Below are 15893 nucleotides of genomic sequence, written 5' to 3'. Positions count from 1 at the left end.
TGTAGGGGTTAAAATATTTCCAAATAGCAAGACTGTTACTTTCCAGAAAAAGAATAAAAAACAAAACAAAACAAAACAAAACAAAAAACAACCAAAAACCAAAAAACCCATATCACCAAAAGAATGTAAAATGTTTCCTTCGCGATGGGCGAGGGGGATCTATTTTAAATTTTACAACTGTTTAAAAAAAAAAAAAAAAAAAAGGGCTTCAAGAACCCCCAAATTGAAGAATGCTGGATAAAAGACTGGCAGAGCCCCTTGGAGAGCTCCTGTGTGGCCCCTCCCTCCAAACCCGAGTTCTGAAAACACATTTCTTCTTTCAGCCTGCAAAACGCAGCCCTGCCCCGAAATCATTCCATTTATAAAGCCCCCACCCTCGAGGAAACATTAATCTACTTTGCAAACATGCGTTCCAGTCTATGCTTTGCTGTTTTTTTTTTCAATTCCTTTCCTCCCCACCCCCACTTTTTTTTTTGTACCTTGAGACAAATGTTTTTTTCCCCCAGAGTTGAAAGCTGTCCAAAAACAGGACCACACACGCCGCCGCCTCCGCAGGCCCGCGCTGCGCCCGCCCCCCGCCCTCCCCGGCGCGGCGGCCGCGGCCGCCGGGGGCGCGCACACTCCTTCCAGCCGGAGGGGTGGCCTCTCTCTGCACCCCCCCGCTTCTTTCTCTTTGGACGCGGTGGGTGGGGGTGGGGGAGGGAAGGACGCCGAGGACGAGCGCCGGGAGCCGAAAGGCCTTCCCCCAGCAGCGTCTCGGGCGCAGCAGAGGCGAGCGGCGGCGGCGGCAGGCCCCGGGGACCCCCGGGCGCGCGGAGTGGTCCGGCCCGCGGAGGGGCCCCGCGCCCCCGCCGGCCCGCCCTCGCCACTCTCTCCCACAACACCTAGCAAAGCGCAGCGCCCCGAGTAGATTACAGCGCGGCCTTTGTCGGGCGGGCCTGGCTCCCGGCCAGGCGCCCAAACAATAAACAATTCCCCCTGGTGCGGGCAGGGGGTTCTCGCTCGCCACAGAAAGGCTCTAGGTGTATGCTGGCAAATATCTTTATCAGTTGGAAGGAGGAAGGGAAAGGGGCCCGGGCTGGGGGGACGAGAGGGCGCCGCGGCGGGCGCTGGGTCTCTTACCTTCCACCCACAGCTCCTCCACGTTGGTTTCGAGATTAGCTGCCTTTAATCCCACAGCGAAGGCCCCAAATATGAGGAGGCCCACAACCAAGAACTTGCCGCAGTTTTTTTGAATGTAACAACCCAGTTTAAACAAGAGTCTCTGAAACTTCGCTCTCAGCCACAGCGGCGCTTTCCGGCCAGTAGCTTTCCCCTGAGGATGAAGCAGAAGGGAGGAGTGAGCGCTGGGGAGTCGCGGCCCGCGCGCCCACGCCCGCTTGCGCGCACCCGCCCGCTGATCCGCGACAGCCGTGGGGAGGTGGGGGTGCCCTTGGGCCTGGATCCCAGGCTGGCCCGGGGTAACGCGAGCGGCGTGGGGAGGCCTGGCCGTAAATCAAAGTCTGGATGCAGCGTGGGAGCTGCACCTTGGCGACAGCAGGGGCGCCCCCACGCACGACCCGCGTAGCCTCCCCGAAGGTGTCTTGGGGGCGCTGGGGAGAAGGGCTGCAAGAACAGAGGGAAGGGGAAGCCAAGGCAAACAGGAGAGAAGTCACTCAACAGAGGCAATCTTCACACGGGAGCTGGGAAGGGAGGGGCTGCGGAATGTCTGCGTTGGAGCCCACCATTTAAGAACCAGCAAACCACGGGTCGCTTCCCCGCAAGTCGAGGGCCATCCCTCACCCCTCTCCGGGTGCCCCCGCAGGGAAGGGGGCTGGGGGAACGAGCTCGCTCTGTGAAAAATGTATTGCGGGCTTCCCGACCTTGACCCCCGCCCGGCGTGGTAGTAAGTGGGGATCCACGTGGTGAGCGCGGCCGCCGGAGCTCACTCGCGACGCATTTCCAAAGCGTTGGGAGACGCTGTGTGAGCTGAATTAGGAAGTGGGGCAGCCATCTGTAACTTACGACAATATTTGTGATCGGAAGAGGGCGGCCACATGGATCTTTCCCTCCTCTCCCTTCCCATCTGGTTAAACGTAAAAAGTAGCCAAGTGCACAGGGGAAGGGCCCAGGCCGGCGCAGGCGGGGGTCCTGGCTGGGCTGTGGCTGCTCCCGGCGGCGGCGTTTCCCCGGCGCTGGCCGCTGCCCCGGCGGGCCCCCGTCTGGGTGCTCGCCTTCCCCGGATTCCACACATTTCAGCGAGCCTCGTAAACACAATGAACCCGGCCGCTTGGCAAGACCGGCACCGCGGATTTAAGGTGGCAATTTGTTTACAACTTTCCCTTTCCCCCCAGGCTCTGAGAAGAGGTGGCTCAAAAACTAAAAAGGCAGACGGGAGATGCCCTCTTCCAAGGATAATTTTTAAGGGGGCCGAGATTTCATGCTCAACAAAAGCAAAACCCGCTGCCAAAAAAGGAAACCACCTTTATTTCGGCTCCCTCCCCCCCTCCTCTCTCCGCCTCCCTCCACTACGCCTCCCCCTCCAAGATGTTAAGAAATGTGGCAGCATTACAGGGGTTTAGGTTGCAAATAGGGGCAGGGGCGCGGGAGCAGGGGTCTCGGGTTGAGGGCACTGGGCAGTGCCGCGCTGTGGCCGCCCTCGAGGTGGTCCACTGTGGACCGCTTTCCAGTGCTCCGGAAAAGGCATGCCGGGGAGGGCGCGTACACACGCGTACGTACACACACACACACACACACACACACACACACACACCCTCCACCCCCTGCGGACCTCAGACAGCCCTTTCCTCCGAGGACCGGAGGGAGGGTTTGAATTTTTCAATCCCCACTTGTCTGCCTCTTTTCCTGGAGAAGTGTGTGTGAGTGCTAGCGTGCGTGCGTGCGCGCGTGCGTGTGTGTGTGTGTATGTGTGTGGCGGGGGTGATCCCAAAGAGGAAGAGGAGGGAAGAGTGGGAGGAGAGGAGAAGAGTCTGAAATGCACCTTGGAAATCTGCTCCAGAGCGAAGGCGGCGTCGCAGTAGCTGGGCCGGTGCAGATAGTCCCGGTCCAGCGCGGCGTTGCGGCGCAGCCCCCCGGTCCGTCTGCGCCTCCCTCCGCCAGCCGGCCGACCCGGGGCCCCGCTGCAGCTGCCGCCGCCGCCGCGGTCCTGGGGCTCGGCGGCGTTACCAGCCGAGGCCATGTTGCCGCCGCCGCCGCCGCCGCCGCCGCCGCGGGAACCGAGGCTTCCCGGGCGGCCCGGCGCACTGCTGCCGCCGCTGCGGGCTCCCGGCGCGCCCGGGCGCTCGGATGGCGAGGACGCTGCTGGCCGCCGGCAGTTCGGGCTGGGGCTCCGGTTGACAGACCTGCTGCTGTTGCTGCTGCTGCCGATGCTGCTGCTGCTCACACGGCGGGCGCTGCTGCCGCTGCGGCCGCAGCTGCTGCCGGGGAGTCAGACCCTGCGCCTTCCATTGCCACATTGCGCGGGGGTCCCGAGGTCTCTGCGGCCGCCGCTGCCCACATCCAGTTCTCGGGAGGGCGAGAGCCGGCGCGCGGAGCCAGCCTGTCCTTCGGACGCTAGCGCGGCGCTCCTCGAGATCCCCAACTCCCCCTACCCGCCCCCCGCCCCGCGCCGCGACCCCTTCACTGCAGAAAGCGCCAGCAAATCCCCGCCGCTCCCGCCGGCCTCGCCGGCTCCCTCGGCGCCTCCCGGGTCGCTCGAGCGGCCGCGGAGGGTAAGCGCAGAGCCACCGCCGCGGGGTCCGTGGGTGCCCAGTGGGTCTCAGCGCTGCCGGGCCGGGGCAGCCGCCGCCGCCGCTCCTCTCGCGGCGGCTGCTGCTGGCGGTGGCGGCTCCTGAAGCTGCTGCTCGGGCTGCTCGGGCTCTGGCTGCTGGGTTCGCGGTGGCTGTTCGGTCCCGGACTCTGCTTTCTTGTGCTCCTCGCCGACCCGCTGGACCATTCTGCCCCAGTGCAGCGCGCCTCACTCGCTCCCGGGACTTGGGGACTCCGCTCTGTGTGTGTGCAGCGGGCAGCGGCCGCAGCAGCTCCTTGATTCAATAGATGAGATGGAAGAAGAAAAAAAAGAACTCTCTCCATTTGGAGAAAGAGGAGGAGGAGGGGTGGGGGTGGAGGGGGAGAGACCGAGCGAAAGAGAAAAAGGCTGGAGCTCCCGCCCCCGGGGCTGTCAGATGGCTTGGGTTTCTGCGACGCGATTGGCTCGCGGAGGGCAGAAATTACTCAGCAAACATGACTATTATTAGCTGCTTAGCAACAGCTCACCAAAGTAGAGAGACCACCCAGGTAGGCAACCCCAGTGTGTGCATCCCCGGCTTCGGGGGGAGCCTCCGAGAGCGCCAACCTTCTCGCATGCAATACTTCCATTAAGGAATGCTCCCCCCTCCCTTTTCTTTCTTATTCTTTTTCTTTTCAACAGTGTCTTCTTTTTGTAAGACGCCTTTTGCGCGCGCACACACACTCACACACACACATACACCCACGAGCATTTGCCTCGCGATAGACACGGGGGGAAATGTAATATTTTTTTAAGCGCTTAAACAATTTCTGAAATTCCTCAAAGAAAACCCTTTCAGAGGCACCTTGGCCTCAAGCTGCAGCAAATACTGGGAGGTCCGGCTTGAATTCCCAGGCCTGCACCAATAATGACAGGGTGGTGGATAGGGCGGCAGTGTGTGCCAGATTTTTTTTTTTTTTCTCCTCTCTTTTCTTTTCTAACTAAAGAGAAGACTTAGGCTCTCGCAGGGAACAACGCCTCGCATTAAGATAAACAAAATGGAAAGTTAAAGAGGAGAGTAAGGACGTTGGGAAAAGCCACCCTTTCTTAAAATCCTCCCCCCACCCCACCCCAAAACCCAAAGCAGCACAGTCCCCGTTTGAAGGAGTCAGTTTTTTAAAAATGTGGAATCCAGACACCAAAGCAATCTTGTGGAGGCAGAGGCGTTTTTATTTGAATCTTTAATGTGACATATGTAAAAGAGAAACAACAGAATCCTTTTAACAACCAGGAGCAACGGAATTTTTCCATTGAGAAAGAGAAAAAAGTTTCCCTGACTATTCGGGGTTCGTTTGGACTCCCCCTTTTCTTACCCGTATGTCCTTGTTTAAATTATTTAAAGTCCGTTTTAAACGCTCCCCCCCAAACTGGTACGCATCCTGTTATATTTAATAATAGCGTGACGTTGGGGAGAATAAAGGCTTTGATGTTGGATTCATTCGAAACAAATTGTGCGCTGATTGCGAGGACTTGTCAGTACACTGCGGCCAGTGTCACCGAGACATCCCGGGGATTCGCTTCCCGTTGGGGAAGAAAACACGCGACCCTCTGAAGTGGATCCTGCGGCCAGAGACAAATTAAACTACCTACATAGTTACGCTTTTTATTTAAAAATGTAATTTTTGAAGAGCGTAATTTGTTTTTCTTGTTTGCAAATTATGAAATCCTCCCTGAGATAGGGACCAGACCCACAAACTCTCGATTCTGCTTCATTTTACTATTTTTCCCTTTCTTTTTTCAAAACGTGGTTGAACTGCAGAGGGAGACCCGCGAAGCTAGAAGCCGACTGCAGCCGTGAAATGGGGCAGTGTGGCTTTAAGATGCACACGGTGTGTGTTCATTGAAAAAAAAGAAGAAAGAAAGGAAAGGAAAGAAAGAAACCCAGATGGAGGGAAAGGGGGAGGAGCGGGGGGGAGAAGGCGGAGCCCACGCGACCACGTGACCCAGGGCCGGGCCGGGGCTGCGCGCGCTGGGCGGCCGGCCGGCCTGAGCGCGCGCGCGTGCGTCCGCCGGCGCGCGCACCCGAGCTCCGGGACTCCCCGCGCGGCTCAGGCGGAGCAGGTAGGGAAGTCGGTGCGCTTCGTTCGCGCTGGGCGGACTCCAAGTCTCCAGCGCGGCCTCCCGGGAGCCCAGACGAGGCTCGCGCCCCGCCAGCGCGGACAGACGTGCCGGACGCGCCGTAGTACATTCCTGAAGGCGGTCCGGCCCCCTTACGTTGCCCAATGTCCGCGCGGCCTCCCCGCGGCCGGCCAATGGCCGAGCGCACGGGTCCCTTCCCCTTCAGCGGCCGGGTGTCCGCGGTCCCGGCCTGGAGGGGACTGCAGCGGGGCGCGCAGGCCACCGGGGCAGCCCACGCGGCTCTCTCGGGGGGCTGGTCGGCAGCCCTCCCCGCCCTCCTCCTTCCTCTTTGGCGGTTCCCCCTCCCTCCTTCTTTCCCTCTCCCCTTTTTCCTTCCTCTTTCACCCCTTTCTCCTTCCTCTCTCTCCAGCCTCACCACCTTCCTTCTAGCTTTTTCTCCCTCCTGGTTTCGTGGGAGGCCCTGTCTCCTGAATTCCAAACCAGCGGAACGTGTGCGGTACCCCGGGCGGGGAAGGGTGTCCCGTACGATAGAGACAAAGACAGCATAAGTGTCTGAGGATGTTTAAGAGATCAAGAGGAGGACCGGAGTACCGGGCCAGCGCGGAAATTCAAAACTCAGAACTCCGGAGGAGCACGTGATTGTGTGCGCCGCTCTGGGAGGGCTGTTAAAATCCAGAAGCGAAGGCAAGCACCATGCAATTAAAATGGCACATAAATAAATAACATCGCAGGAGGATGGGGCTCGACACGTAGCGAGTTTAATCTTGAAGCGATATCCTGATTTTTGTTATGTTTGCTAAAGAACATAAAGTAGGAAAGGAGATTTATTCCAACTTTTCTTACTGAGTGGTTCTGCAGACGTTTCAAGTCAAACTATTACATGCTTGCCGCTGGAAATTATTTTTTAGAGAGTTGGGGGTTGTACCCCTAGTTTTACGTGTCAGTCTGTTTGTATTTACATCGTGCTGTATATAGCAAGGTAATCATGTTAGTCATAGGTTGCTACGTTTGTCTCTTCAAATTCCTTTGCAGCATTTTAGACCAAAACATTAGTTGTGCCTCCCAGTCTTTTATACAGCAATTTCAGTTAGCTGCTTGGATTATGGAATTCTAAAATGAAATTATAGGCTGTGTACTCATCGTGGTTCCTTATTACTCTCTGCGCGCAGCTGCATATCCTCTTGTGCTGACTGCTGCTACGTGTGCACCATTTCAGTGGCAAAGCCTTTTCCACTCGGGCTCATTTCCCTTAGTTTGACTTAATTCCTAAACGTTTTGAACATTGATCTCCCGGGTTCTCAGCGCCCTCAGCCTCCTCACCCGCTGTTTGATAGGTTAACTTTTCAGCATCTCAGACAATAGTCCCGGCCTGTAAATTCTACGAATAGGTTCCAGAACGCAGTCCCCAGCCTGGGCTCTAACAAGCGCTATCTTAATCTCCCCACCCCCACCCGCCGCTTCCCCTGTGGTCTGCTTTTTTCATACACAGAGATGAATTACTTTGAGGATCTAATTGGCCTTGTTTCTGTAACGTTTTAAGAAAGGGAAGAGGAGCCAGTGTAAAAGCCTGCTCGACTTGGGTGGTCAGGGCTGAGGCTGCCCCCAATTTGCCTCATTGCTGATGCATGCGAGTGCGACATTCCCAGCGATAATGTTGTTCCTAATCAATCTGCCCTTATTTACATTTGTAAGCGTTGCCGGCTTTAATATGCATGCCCTGTGCAGGGGACCGCTGCGCCACACCGGGTTTGTTAACTTCAACTAACCATAAGAATGCTCCAGACCTGGGATGAGGCTGGCTGGAGGAGCCAGGTCTGTGAAGGTGTCTGCTGGGAAGACAGACCCTTTAGTGGCCTGTCTGCAGCGTGTCTCCCCTCCTGAGAGTTACCAAATTAAGTGAGAGCTTGGGGCCTTTTCAACCAGTAGGAGTTGCTGGCCCTCTTTGGAGAAACCCTTGAGTGTTCTGTTTCCCCTTTCCAAGTAGAGGGGAATGCATCATATCAATGCATCACTTGTCACTTAGGTCTTCCCACCATACTCTAAGACTTCATAGGACTCCGTAGTTTTCAGATTTCCTTAAACTTTTAAAATATGAATATGAAAAATATTTCCCCTTCTCTGCTCCAATACTTAAAATATCTGTGGCCACACCACACACATCTCAAAAATGACATCCGATCATCCAAGTGATAACATTGAAATGAAACATCTGCCCTTTGTATTTGGACATTCCAATGATAAGCAATTGTGGGAGCTGGACTAGGTTGACTAATGAGAAACCACTGTGAGATTTAACTTTTCACTGGTTTCTCAGATCCAGCTAAATGGATCTTTAAAATCTAGTGTAATTTAGCTACTTTTTGCAAAGTAGAAATGAATAAACATGTTAATGTATTCTGGTAAATTGACCTTTGGGCATTGTTATAATTTTGCCTGAGTTTAATATTCTTTTCCACAAATGCAAAGAATTGCAAATGTTACATTAAGTCCCACAGTGTGCCTGTTGAGTGTGCCTGGGATGGGGAGAGGAACTGGGGATTTGATGTAATAGTCTATTTCTGGGTGGGGAGCCCAGGGTAGAGGATGTGAATGATGGGCCAGAGCCTGAGCGGTTGAAAGCAGGTACTTTGGATAAGGAGTCTAGACTTAGTTCCAGCAGTATGCCACCATCCACCACATTTTCTTGGCTCTCTAAGAATGCCTTATTATTTTCTCATTGGCAGCTTTTGTATTTACTTAAAAGGTGATGGTAGAAAATGAGTCTAAAAGGTTTCAGGGGAGGGGGGGGAAAAAAAGATTCAGCAGCCACAGAATGAGAAACCCCTGAGCATGACTCCCCTCCCCTTTCCCTTCTACCTTCTGTTTCCTCCCCCTATTCCCTCCTCCCCAGGACTGGAGGAAAGGGAACAGCTCTAGCCAACTTGTCAAAATAATGCTGCTAATTACCCCTGATCTCCTTTAATGGGAAGCTGCTCCCAATTCCACAATGGAGTAAATGAGGGGTCTACAGCACAAACTCAGGAGCATTGGCATTTTTTGAGCCTGCAGTGAGCTTGGGATGGGGCAGAGATGTCCTGAGAAGGTCCCAGAAATCTCCACATTTATTACTCCAGGTTCAAATACTAGCTTGAAAAGGGGAATTAGACTTTATGCGATGCCAAAGCTTTTGGTCACCAACTACAGAGAAAATGTTTAGAGCCTAGAGTGAAGTTGAAAGAAAACATAGCATTGATCCTTGTACTGATTTTCCCCGTTCTCAAATATCTTCTTCGCCACATTACTCCAGTGGATAGAGATGTAGTCTAGAAAGACCCAGACTCTGAACATTTTTTTTTCTCCATCTCTCTCTTGCCTCATCTCTATCTCCCCATCTAATATATCTATATCAAGCTTTGCATTTGGCAGAAGGCACACCATTCATTTCAGTGATCTCTGCCATTGGGTCTTGCATGAAAAAGAAGCTGAGCAACATGATCCCTTTGACCCACTGCTGGAGCAACAAATTTATTAGAGATATAGGCATGAGAAATGAAAGGGAAGTAAAACAATTCCAGCTTATTGTGTGTCTTTCTTTCATACTGCTAATCCGGTTTACACATCACGCCTACATGTCTCAATAGGGCTTTATACACTGTGGCAGAGGCGGGAGAAAATAAAAGGTGTGTGTGTGAGAGAGAGGGAGAGAAGAGAGGAATGAGGATAAAAACAGGGAAGACAGATATTTTAATCCATATTGAATTGCTTCATCAGTTTTTCTATCTGTAGAAAGTTGAAGACAATTTATAAAAAGTCTTCCCCCCCCCCACGAAATAAATCCAAATGGTGTGAACTCCTGTTGAAATAGCTTGTTAGATTAGGACTAGATTATAACCAGAAACTAGATACACTTCTCACAGTGAGTTCGAAATGAAGCTAATACCCCAAATTGAGAATGGGCCTATTGGTGTCCACCTTAATTCAACATTTTAATATAAAAGATCTTGGACCCAAAGGTATTTTACACCCTTGTGGAAGAAAGCTGGGTGACAGCTGGAGCACACACAAACTCGCAGTTGAAAGCCCCTTGTTTTACAACATGGGGGCACAATGCACCTGAGGCAACGATTTATCCGGAGGTACCACCCAGAAATAATAAGTTACAGTAACAAAGGATGACACCAAAAAGCATTGTCTTTCTTTGTGAAGGCAATTAATTGCATGTTGAACTACTGGCAGGAAAAAAAAAAATTGAACACAAAGAATGCTGAAAAAGGACTATTGTAGTTTAAGACCTCAGTTATACAATTATTAAATATTTAGGGCCGCCCATTGTGGGTCTTTATTATTTATGTCTGGTTCTTTTAGATTTCCCCTCCCAAGGGAGGAAGGAGGGATAAAAATGAAGAAGACAGTCTTCTCTCCCAGGTCTAGAAAAGAGAGGTCTCTCTGGGTGTCTTCCACAGGCAACAATCCATATGGTTCTTCTTAGGTGTTGGAAACTGAGATCTGAAAACTTTGGACTGATTGCTCATCCACACACTAGGCGTCATTGTTAACACGGACTAAAATATCCGGAGGCATAGCATGTCATCCCAGAGGTACAGTCTCTGGAAGTCCTGTGGGCCCCGGGTTGGCATCGGGTCTAAAGGGGTCTGAGTCAGCCTGCCCCACCTCAGGGCTCCCCTGAGGCCACACTCAGCACCAGCTAGCCGCCGACCTCTTTAATGGGTGGCAGGCACCAGAAGGCCTGGTGTGCCGTGGGCGCAACCGCCAACACGTACCTCTCTCTCACCCGTGGCCCCTTCCTGAACTCAGAAAAGCACCCCGGCCTTTTTTCCCACCAACGGCGGAGGGGGCGGGGGCGGGGGGGCATGTGTGCGCTCCGGGTTTCTAAGGCGCTGCTCGGCTAGCCCCGGGTGTCGCCCTGAGGCGTGCGGGTGCGGGAGCGTGCGCCCGTGGCCTCCAGCAGGTCTCCACGAGCGCCACCGAGACGAGAGGGCTGGCTCCGGTGCGCGCGCGCCCTCGGCCCCCGCCCTCCCCCCAGCGCTGTCACTCTCCGCACCAGCCCTTCCGACCCAGCTCTGCCTCCGCTGGCGAGTCGGGAGCCACCAGCAGGCTGAGGAGCGGAAGCCAAGGTGGCGACCCTTTCAAGCGTGAAAATGGGATCCCAGGCGACCCCCTCCGTGAGAACTCCCCCCGGAGCCGTTCCCCGGCCCGGCCCGCCGCGGTCGGCCCCCTCCCCGCCCCGCGGGGCCGGCCTCGGGGGGCGGGGGCCCGCGGCGAGTGAGCGAGTGCGGAGACGCTGGCCGGCGCTCCCGTGGCCCGGCGGCGCAGCCCACCCAGCCCGGCGGCCCCGGCGCGCCCGCCCCTCCCGCCGACCCTCCGTCCGCCGCGCGGGGCGCCCGGCCCCGTAAACCCCGCGGCCCCGGGGCGCACGCGGCGCAAGGGCGAGGCGGCGGTGGCCGCGCCGGCTGCACTCACCATAGCCGGCCGTCAAGCCCTGCCCGGAGCGCGGGTGCCGATGGCGCGGACGCTGGGCTTGGGTTTCACATCAATTCCTTTTTTGCCCTCGCCCCCCTCTCCTGGTGCTCCGCTCCTCCGTCTTCTCCCCGTCTTCCCTCGTCTCCCCCTAGCCTTGTCGCTGCGGGTCTCTTTGTCTTCCCTGTAGTCGTCTTTTTCTCCGTCTTCGTCTTCGTCTTCTCCTCCTCCTCCTCCGTCTTTACAAAAGGAACGGAAAGTGTAAAAACCCCGGCGCACTGGGCCGCCGGAGGCTTTCGGCGGAGTGCAGCGCGGACTCACAATTACAAGCCTGTTTCTATTAAGCAGTTCCATGGCCCTCGGCGTGGGTGGTCTGCCGCGCCATAGGCAGGACCTGTCAGGGTCACGTGACAGATCCGAAAACTTTACCCCTTTACAATAAACTCAAGGAAAGCAAAGTAAACTCGAGGAACGTGCTATCAGCACAGCCCTCCTGGGTAAACAGGCGCTCCCCTCCCCGCCTTCCTGGGAGGCGCCCAGCCGCGCGAGCTCCGGCGAGCCCCGCTCGCCCCCTCCCCGCCCCCCGCGGTCCTGTCTGCTGGGGGCCGCCGGGCGGGGGGTCTCGGCTCACCACCTCGCCTTCCCCACCTTGCGGTCTCCCACCGCTGCCCCCCCACCCAGCCCCACGTTCTTTGCTAACATTGAGCGGATCGCCCGAACCCGGGGGCGGGGGTTGCTAGGGGAGCAGGGAAGCTCACTGCAGCATCCCCAGCGCTCCGGGAAATGCGGGGAGCCCAGAGCGCTGCCCAACACCACCACCTTGCCTGTCCTCAATTCTCAAAGCCCTTTCCTGCTCACATTCCCACGGAAGTCCTGAGAAGCTGGGAGCATTCTGGCTGACAGGCCTACAGGCTGACAGGGAGGCAGGGAGCCAGGGAAGCCGGGCCGATAACAAGAGCCTCCCTGGGGAAACGTTCAGTGCACCAAGATGTATGTGGATTCGCGTCTTTTCTGTCCGAGGTCCCTGGGAAGCTGCTGCTTCTAAAGAGACCAAGGTGGAGTCCCTTGGAAACCAAGATTGGTAGCTGGCTGAGGAATTACTAATTGATATTTGCTTTTTTTTCCCTTCCAGTGACTGTGGTTTTTGGGGTATGCCACCCAAATGCTCCCACCCACGCTGCCTTCCCAAACGAGGCAAAGCTTGGGTGATGGGGTTAGACGGAAGTGCCTCCGTGCTGAAGGGCTCTCAGCCTCTTGCCCTAAATGGAAAAGCCCTACTCTGGAAAGACCCTGCCAGTGTTTAACATTTCATCTGCTCTACCCTGCAGGGTAGACTTGTGTTTCACACACAGCTGCAAGGTGCTATTTTAAATGGTCCACATTATGAATATAGATGAATTACAGATGGGAGGAGGGTGAGATAATTTATTGAAAATATTAAGAGTTAACTAGCTGGTCTTTTAGGTAAAGCCAGCCTTTCCTCATGTCGTTCTGGGCTGACAGTATTATTAAACACACACACACACACACACACAACACCTAGGAGTCACAATTTGTCTCCCTCCCCTCCAAAGATGATATACCATTCTTTAATTAGGTTATTTGAGTTTCCAGAGGGCATATGTTTGAGATGCATTAAGTAATTAAGCATTGGAATGCTGGGCAGCCCTGTGAATTAGGCTGGACCAGAAAGTCATTTCATACCAATTGACTTTAGTAAAAAATGGTCTTAAATGGATATTACCCATTTATCCAAGCTGAGCATGGATTCTAAGAGTCATAATAATTGGAAAAACAAACCCACCAACGTTTCTTTTAAGAAATACTACATTTTGGGGCGCCTGGGTGGCTCAGTGGGTTAAGCCTCTGCCTTTGGCTCAGGTCATGATCTCAGGGTCTTGGGATCGAGCCCCCGCATCGGGCTCAGAGAGCCCGCTTCCCCCTCTCTCTGCCTACTTGTGATCTCTGTCTGTCAAATAAATAAATGAAATCTTAAAAAAAAAAAAAAGAAACGCTACATTTTGGTGTCATATCAAAGACTTTATTCATACCTTGGTATAAACTTGGGTGGGGTGAGAAAGAGGAAGATAAAAATACTTCTCCAAATAGAGTAGTCTAGACTATGAAAGAGAAAGGGGGATAAGAAAAAAAGAGAAACAGCTTAGCAAAAGACATTTAAATGGTCCACAATATCAAGTCGATAGGTATGCTAATTTTGCAAAGAAATTCCAGCAGACCCGTGGAATTTGCTTTTCCTAATTAAAATGACACCCCCCACCCCAATATCCCCTTCCTCTGCCCTCTGAAAGCAAGCTTGGCTACAGGCTTCTTGAGTACCCTGCCAAGGTTAATAATCAGAGATAGATCCAGGTTTAGTGGGGCCTGATGCTTATGTAGTTTGGGATTGGGGGAGGAGGGTGATGTGCTTCTTTAGAAACTCAAAATTACAAGCCCAAAATCAGTACTTGGCTTTGGAAGGGGTCTGTTCAGGATAGAGGCCTGAAGCCCTGTGAGCTTCCTGTCCCCCTTTATAGTGCAGAACAGGGAGATTACAGAGCTCCCCAGATTTTGTGGTCTTGCATCCATTAGTTAAGATGGAATGTGTTCATATTATGTCCTATTTCAGTCAAATGCTTTAAAACTGGGAGCAAAGACAGCTTTGAGTGCAAGTAGTTGGAGTTGGCCTGTGGAGATGTAAAGAATCAGGGAGAACAGCTTTGGTGTTGGAACCTAAAAGGTCAGTAAGGAGGGGAACTCACTGGAAATTCTTTCTCCCAAGAGCAACCTGCCCTTTTCCTTCCTCTGAAATCAGTTTTTGAAAATAACCTCAGTGCTGTGCCTCTCTTCCATCTACTCTTAGATGTTAGAAACCTTAAATCATCAAGTCTGAGATACATGTTCTGCACGGCCCAGAGCCCCATGTGTAGTTACCTTCTGGCATTTCTCTGAGACTCCCCACCAGGGCAGGCTCTTTCTCATTAAACAGCTGCCTCTACCCTTCTGAAGTTGCTTGTGCCCCATCCCTTCCTGCAAAACCAGCTATGGCGCTGCTCAGTCTGATAACCCACTTGGCGTGGAGGTGTCAGTGACTGACAAGGCTTCCAGACGACAGAGCTCAGCTCTAGCTTCTGAGTCTGATAAGCCAACTGACATCAAGGTGTTAATGGCTGACCAGGGCTACCTAGGCAGCATTTTTGCAGGTTAACTTGGACTTGTGGAACCAAACCCCGAGGAATAATTCTGAAGTTGGAGATTTCAGGGCATTAGCCACTGGGGACATATCAAAAGAGGGGACAAAGGAGGGACTTCTTGAAACAGGTCTGAAACAAATCGCATGGGTGTAACCAAGTCTGTGGCGGGGCAAGGTCATCCCTTGGCTTTGCTCGTCTTTGTGAGTATCTGTTGCTATTTGAGAAACAGTTGTTACCCTTGTTGCGCATGTACACACAGAAGCGGGCGCGCATGCATGTGGACACAGTTTTCATTCTGCGTCCCCCTCTTCCCTGGCTCCTGCCAAACACTTTCACTCAATCCCTCTCTCAGAGCAACCTCCAGCAACTAGAACCCTTCACATGGATAACTGAGGGTTCAGAGGAAACATTTGTCCACATCTAAGAAGCCATCCACCGCTGTTGCACACACTCATCTTGGGTGCATCCATCCTTTGATCTTGGATCAGACGGATGGAGCTCTCATAAAAAGCAGTTTGCTCCGTGTTGGGATTCCAATTCTAAAATGATCACCCAACTTCACCTCTTGCCTCCTTCCTGTCAGGAAGATACCCCCAGCCAAGCCAACTTGGAGAATGAGGGCTTTGAAGACTGGAGGGGTAGGGAATATTTAAAGGTGGTTGGTTGGAATTGGGAGGCCGGGTGAGCAACTGAATAGCAGTGCTAAAACACTGAAACAGTCAAAGGAGAGCTGTCTGAAGTGAAGATGTAAAGCAGGATTGCAGCACGGAAAAATCTTAACAAACAGCTTGCGAACAGAAGGGTGGGGTGAGATCTGGAAAGTCGAAACTGAAGGCTCCAAGGGACCCCATTGCTGAATGGGGAGGCTCACAGAGGCACTGGCATGTCCAGAGATAGGACAGCAATCTCAGGACAAGAAGAAACAGGAAGAGAAAGCTACCAGTGGAACCCATACCTCAAAAAATGAAACTTAAAGCAAGTTGCTTACTCTTGGCAACTGATGTCCACATAGGACTTCTTCTGATGACAGTCCCCTATGTGGAAGGTCCACAGGGGACAAGCCTTGCCCATGATGAATGTGGTAAGAAGGAAATGCCAAAGAGTTGTAAACCGTGGGAAGCAGGTGTGGCCAGGCAGGCCAATGGGGACTTGGACAGTGACAGTGACGGAATGGGGTCAGGGCCAGGAGAAGCAAACAGCTTATCAAAATCAAGCAGGTCAGAAAACTTACCACAAACTTCTAATTGTACCTAGGAAGGCTAACAAACATAGTCAATGGAGTCAATGTTAAAAAGCAGCCTCTGCCTGCCCCAAAATGCTGTTTTACAGAACTGGCATTCTTGCCACTCAGAATTCCTCATTTGTCTTGATTGAGATGGGTGGGAAGAGGCACAAACTGG

General features: G+C 53.4%; 1 protein-coding gene and 1 long non-coding RNA gene across 7 annotated transcripts in view; one reads left to right on the top strand and one right to left on the bottom strand.

The window, feature by feature from the left end:
- The window catches only part of PTCH1 (patched 1), a 70563-nt gene extending 59170 nt beyond the window's left edge, over positions 1–11393 (bottom strand). The window contains exons 1-2 of one of the 6 annotated variants that reach the window (XM_032306525.1): positions 11306–11393; positions 1123–1315 (exon numbers count right to left, since the gene is read on the bottom strand). In XM_032306525.1, the coding sequence (XP_032162416.1) occupies positions 1123–1315; positions 11306–11308 (196 nt within the window). In that variant the 5' untranslated portion in view covers positions 11309–11393. The other 5 variants (XM_032306524.1, XM_032306523.1, XM_032306527.1 and 2 more) reach the window with 5 other exon arrangements.
- The window catches only part of LOC116570036, a 54539-nt gene continuing 42802 nt past the window's right edge, over positions 4157–15893 (top strand). The window contains exon 1 of the long non-coding RNA XR_004277261.1: positions 4157–5827. This is a non-coding gene — a long non-coding RNA (uncharacterized LOC116570036). The remainder of the gene's footprint in view (positions 5828–15893) is intronic.

The sequence above is a fragment of the Mustela erminea genome, chromosome 12, assembly GCF_009829155.1.
Source record: "Mustela erminea isolate mMusErm1 chromosome 12, mMusErm1.Pri, whole genome shotgun sequence".
NCBI classification, from domain to species: domain Eukaryota; kingdom Metazoa; phylum Chordata; class Mammalia; order Carnivora; family Mustelidae; genus Mustela; species Mustela erminea.
Note: the sequence above shows the minus strand (reverse complement) of the source record. Positions and strands in the feature narration are given on the sequence as shown.